The sequence below is a fragment of the Amphibalanus amphitrite genome, unplaced genomic scaffold (assembly GCF_019059575.1).
Source record: "Amphibalanus amphitrite isolate SeventyFive unplaced genomic scaffold, NRLGWU_Aamphi_draft 001408F_arrow, whole genome shotgun sequence".
NCBI lineage: Eukaryota > Metazoa > Arthropoda > Thecostraca > Balanomorpha > Balanidae > Amphibalanus > Amphibalanus amphitrite.
Genome location: NW_024882901.1, coordinates 163,567 through 169,841, shown reverse-complemented (window position 1 = coordinate 169,841; position 6,275 = coordinate 163,567). Strand labels below are relative to the sequence as shown.

The 6,275-nt window shown below is 47.1% G+C and overlaps 1 protein-coding gene across 6 annotated transcripts in view; it reads right to left on the bottom strand.

The window, feature by feature from the left end:
* Window positions 1-740: 740 nt before the first annotated feature.
* LOC122372852 (serine proteinase stubble-like) overlaps window positions 741-6,275 on the bottom strand; it is a 45,116-nt gene continuing 39,581 nt past the window's right edge. For all 6 annotated transcript variants that reach the window (XM_043350498.1, XM_043350495.1, XM_043350497.1 and 3 more), the window contains 2 exons: window positions 4,162-4,319; window positions 741-2,253 (listed from right to left, as the gene is read on the bottom strand). In XM_043350498.1, the coding sequence (XP_043206433.1) occupies window positions 2,095-2,253; window positions 4,162-4,319 (317 nt within the window). In that variant the 3' untranslated portion in view covers window positions 741-2,094. The remainder of the gene's footprint in view (window positions 2,254-4,161; window positions 4,320-6,275) is intronic.

The window sequence follows — 6,275 nt, the reverse complement described above, 5'->3', positions numbered from 1 at the left end:
CAATGGGATAAAATTGAAAGGCCCCTCTTATGGACGGACGTCATTCTAAGCACTCAATGGCACGCGTGACCCTCCTTATGTCCCTGAGGTCATCTCAGGTCATGCGAAAGGTAGGTTATGCAACAATTTTCGCTAATAACTTTTGATAGAGGCATGCTAGAGCGATGAAAACACATTAGATGTGTTCAGCTGGACGATACGGATCGATTGATATGCAACACGACCTTTTCCGGTCCGGTCATGACCTTGACCTGAGGTCAAATAACTAAGTTGACCTTTCAAGGTCAACTTTTAGTTCGATCGACGCGTCCCGACAAGAGGAACACGATGCCAACAAACAGAAAGTATACCATTCGACGTGCCTGAGCATGGCCAACATGATATTGCCAAAATCGTGGCTCTGCGACAATTTTTGGTGGTTATTTACCAAAAACCGAAACCGTACCTTGGGGCACTTGACCTGACCTCAGAGGTCACCAGAGGTATCCTGAGACCTTGAACTTGGGTACCGATTGTTGCGTTTCGTAACGGCGTACACGCTCTTTTTTCCGCGGGGCTCATAGCTCAATAGGCGTGAAACGGCGAGGTTGTCGTACCCAAGATTACTTTACTACTCGTCGTACCTGCCCCCGTCGGCACTCGGCTGGGATGTATGTAGAAAACTAATAGGTCCGGCGAGGGTTAACATTTTGGAACTGCGTCAGCCTGTCAAAAAAAAAAAAAAAAACAGCATTCACTTCCGTGCATCTTATGTATATTTGGACGTGCATTTCTATCGACATGACACATATCACTGGTAGACAACCAATATCGGAGTCTCAAAACAGCTCCCCATCCAACGCGTTGTACTGGTACTAACAATACAGGCAGAGGTAAGTACAAAGAAGGCATCATGTAACAATGGTAACTTTCGTACACAGCATTGACAGCAAGAAACATAGAAAATATCAGAATATTCATAATAAGAATGCGTTGCAGCGTGAATATTCGACACTTGCACAGTGTATGACATTCCGTAAAAAAACGACTATTAAACGTTTCGTGATTCGTTAATTTTCTGTGGCTGTTTGTTTCACGTTGTAAGAGAGCGCGTGAAACAAATATCTAAAAAACTTTTAACTTTTCTTTGTTTCCGGAGTGGTTAGTGATAAGATTGGAAGGCGGTTTCAAGGCACTAGAAAGACACGTTGTTATCTCGACAGTTACCTTGTGAAAGTCCAATCACACTCGACATTATCAGACACAGTCGCGGCAAGGGACACTCGATTGAAGTCCCTATGCAAGTAACGGTATAACAACAAAAAGTTGGCCTGTCGTTATAATGCATCGTACATAAGCTATTGTAAACAACAAATGCTGTCACTTGCTGCTTCATAAGGTCGAAATTCGGCATTCCCAAATGAATGAGAGTTCAACTTCGAACGGCCGGTGCCAACAAATGTCAACAGAATTCACCCTGAATTTTGCAATGAGTCTTCACCGTCAGAAAAAATCGTACCCGTCGGTCGTCACATAAATCGTAATATAAATATCATTCACAATAACAACTGATCATGCAGCTCCATTCAAAGATCATGTGTAAGTCACGTCATATCAGCCACCGACCAATGCGTGAACTTTCAATGTAGCTTAATTTACACATTCCATGACTCATCCCATGCATTACGCGATTATTCAAGTCGAAACGTACCCTTTTCCGTGTCCCTGTTCGTAGTCGTGTACGGTCCGGTTGCATGAAACTGATTCAGTACCTCTTTACCCGGTCTCATTTATAAAGCAAATCAAACCCTAAGACTGCTGCTGGGACATTGGTAACGTAGGTTTCTGATGAGTTTCGACGGAGCGGGAGTCAGGACGCAGCTCTTCAACATATAGTTCGAGTGCTTCGCAAGCATCACGAGCTAAACAAAAACCGTGAACAGCACCAGCGCTCACAGCGGCGATAGCATACAGCTGTCGTTCAGCTCACTGCCATAGGTGTCGCTGCAGCTGCACCACACACTCGCCTTCCAGTGCTGGTAGCGCCCCGCGTGCGGGGCTCCTCACGACCGGCGCTGGTTATGGCACCTTCACGTCGCGCTGTCCGCCGCCCGCCTACGTGTTGATGTAGTTGTTGATCCAGGGCATGAACTTGGCGATGTTGGTGTAGACTCCTGGCAGGCCGGCGCGCGCGCAGCCGATTCCCCAGCTCACCAGACCGATCAGGGTCCGCCGGCCTCCCTTGTATAGTGTCAGCGGGCCACCGCTGTCACCCTGGGAGAGATGGAATACAGTAAACCGTCAGTATTCTGCAGAGACGAGCTCACTTGCAGGTCCGGGGGAGGGGGCATTTGGGGCAACTCTCCACCCTCGCGGCGCCTGAAATCAACGAAAATATACGGTTAAACGGTAATACCTAAAAATATGTATATTTTTCTTAGAGAAAGTTTGTTTTAAACTGCATTGCAATACCGCTGGGGCAATGAAGTCCGATGTAATTGGAAATTGGAGAAACTTTTTTATGGGTATGCACCCCGCAGAGACCAAGACCGCATTTTTGGATCCGCCAGTGGACGAGCTCATTGGCGGCGGAACGTAGTGGGCACCGGGGCACCGTGCTCCCTTTGATTTTGCCATTTTAACATTAGCCCTATGGGCGTTGCATGGAATAAATGGGACCAAAAGTCGGCAGTGTCCCCCCCCCCCTTAATTGAAGGTGTTCCGCCGCTACTGGACGAGTTACGTTTAACTGGGACGTTAATAGCATAATGGACGTTTACCAGCGAAGAACTCAAGCTTGTCAAGGTTTAGGTACTTATGATACCGATAGGTGGTTAATGGTTACAATTTTTAGCTATGGATTACGCACAATGCAGATTGCAGCATCCAGTTAAGGGTTGAATATTTTCAGATGATACAATTTACAGCTTACTAACTACATACATACAAACACGCGTCCAAACCACCGACTGACATTCGACAACATTCGAGCAAAATGCAAATCGTCTCTGGCCAGAGGAACTGAGACGCATCGGAAATACGACCCCCGAGTCACGACCCCGGGCTGTCGCCGAGTGCCCCCCCCCCACCCCTACCCCCTCCCCCTACCCCCTCCCCTCCCCCAGGCGGCGCGAGCAACAGCGCCCGGGGCGGTTATTGTCTCCACCAATCAGCGCTCAGCGAAGCGTCGGGAAGACGCATGGATGCCGGCAAACAGTGCCCCCTGGCGCACAAAACATGACAAGTGATCGGCGATTTGGCGCCAGTCGCGAGCCCGGATGGTGGAGGTTGGTGGTGTGGGATCGTGATGTGATGGATTTGGAGACTGACAAGTGACAAGTGATCAGTGATGAGCACTGTGCAGTGAAGAGGGCTGCGTAACATCGGTGTGTGAATCAGTGCAGTGGATATCAGTGTGTTCATCAGCTCTCTGAGCCTCTATCGCAATCGTGGGAGAGAGCAGATTCTGAGACTGCATTTGGATGGAATGGGAATGGAAAGAACATCTCATGGGAGCAGCCTCTTCAATTGGTGATGTACCGAAAATCAAACGTAAGCGAGATGAAATGCCACGGATTTTGACTCGATTTGAATCAAACATGTTTTGTCATGCAATAAGAACTAAGAAGGCTACTGCAATGCCCAGTTAAATTCAGTACGATCTCACTTCACATTATTGTTTTGTTAACACCGTCCGTTATGATGCACATTCTAAATCACTAATCGATATTTGATCTCTAGTCACCCTGTGGCATCTCATCTTGGCTGATGTTTGATATGAATTTTGCTGTCCAAGTGTCCACTGTCCAGTGTCCAACATATCACATGACACCTTATGTAAACCCGTGATACACACACACTCTACGCCCTGTCCCAGCGAGACAGCGCCGTGCCTCACTGCTCACGTCACCACTGTCTCGGCCTCCGAGAGAGCTGGAGGCAGCAACGCGCCTCCCTATATACCCTGCCTCCGGGAGGCAGTGCCGTGCCTCTCTCTACGCCCTACCTCAGGGAGACAGGCCAGCGACTTTCCTGATTCCTCCCTCTCTCACTCTCTATGTCTCTACCCTGCCTTCGTGAGACAGCGCCGTAACCCGTGGCTCCCTCTTCGCGCTGTCTCCGTGGGACAGCGCCGTGCCTCCCCTGCGCCCTGCCTCCGTGAGACAGCGCCCCATGTCTCACCTGACAGCTGTCGCGTCCTCCGTCCTTGTAGCCGGCGCAGAGGAACACCTTGTGGATGACCTCGCGTCGGCCGGCGCCCTTGTACCAGTTCTGACAGGTCTGCTGGTCAATGACCACGACGTCCACCTCCTGAAGCACGTTCGGGGTGGACGCCACACCTGCCGGGGGGGGGGGGGGAGGGGGAGGGGGTCAGCCGGGCCAGTCTGGGAGGAGAGGGTTGTTTGAATCTCGAGCGGTGCAGTGTTAGTTCAGATGCTCGAATTAAGTCGGTAGGTGATACATACATGAATTGAAGTGTGCATATCAGTTATCACTACCGCTAACGCTCTTACGTTCGTGCGTGATTGCTTGTTTTTCACGTAACAAACATTTTTTTTGTTTTTTGTTTTTTGCTGATGAATGGCAACTCAAGCTTATTTCTCGACTTTTTTTTTAATCGACGCAGAGTTATCAATATCATTTTGCTGGCTCATTTTTGCGCAATGTTCGCAAGAAGATCTTTGAGCCATTTAAAATAATTCTGGTTGAGTTCTCAGTGGACATAATGCAAGTCAAGACGTGGGATCGCTGCGGTAAGTGTGAATTGGTAAGTAGTATGCACAGGTGTGTTATATTCCACGACACGACAAATCGACAAATAGAAAAACTACATTTGCACCCTCATATTTTATTTTTTGCTTAAAATTGGTCTAATGGGTTGTGATGGGCGGGGAAGCCAGCTGTGGCAAGGATTTTTTTCTTCGAACAACGGTTTCCGAGATATAGCCTCGGGCTATTCCTGGAGGTCGCGCTGCAGCCCTATGTTTGGCGGCCTATAACTCAGAACTATTGGTTTTCTACGATAAAAACTTTATATGGTTCAACTCACAATCAGACAAAATTGCAACTTTCAGTGGGGAAAATATCAAGGTCACTCTTCGAAAAACGTGATCAAAATTTTCAGTTGACTCAAAAAATAAAAGTTGACCTTAAGTCACGTGATCTAAGGTCAACTTTTGACCTTTCGACCTTTCGAGGTTAACATACATATGTTTCGATGCGGATCGACGAGAGGATCACGATGGTGCTATTAGTTTGTTCCTAGCTGGGATACCATGAAAGTCATTCGAGAAAAACTTCATATATATGTAGTGCCGCTATTTTGACTTCCTTTATGCTCCTGTGACGTCATCTTTGACCTGACCTGAAAATGACCTCAGTAAAAATTATAGACCTAACCCCTGTGTACCCTGTACCGTTTACCGCTTGTCGCTATCCTGCTTTGTTCTCGAGATCTCGCTGACGCTCCCGCTCGTAATAATGGAAAGGTCATAAAAATGACCTGACCTGAGGTCAACACAGGGCGATAGCCACTTTTTTATTATTGCATATGAATGACAATTGATAAGGCTTTAATCGTCATCAGACAAAATTGCAACTTTCAGTGGGGAAAATATCAAGGTCACTCTTCGAAAAATAGGTCAAAAGGTCACGTGATCAAAATTTTCAAAAATTGAAAATAGGAGATAGCCAAAATGTTTGTTGGTTGATTGTGAGTTGAACCATATAAAGTTTTTATCATAGAAAACCAATAGTGTCTGAGTTATAAGCCGCCAAACATAGGGTTGCAGCGTGACCTCCAGGTATTGCCCGAGGCTATATCTCGGAAACCGTTGTTCGAAGAAAAAAATCCTTGCCACAGCTGGCTTCCCCGCCCATCACAACCCATTAGACCAATTTTAAGCAAAAAATAAAATATGAGGGTGCAGGGCACTTGTCGATTTGTCGTGGAACGCCCCAGGTGATCCGTGTCGCTGCATTCGCTTACTAAGCACGTTTGACTCATTTTGCCGCGGAAGACATGTCCCATTTTGTGCAGATCTACCCTGAGTTACACTTATGTTGCGACTTGCACAGCGATGCTATTCGATTAGATGGTAACAGTGCCTGTTCACAATGCATAGTAGCGGCATACTCAAGCTCATAAGCTAAGTTGCTGAAATCTGTGAGTTCAGTTATTCTCGGGACAAGCAGTTGCTTAAAAGCTGTTTTGTTAATTGCTAAGCTATAAGTTGTTTTAGCATTACGTGAGACAATTAAAGCTAATGAAGGAGTAATCTACGCTAGTGTCACCG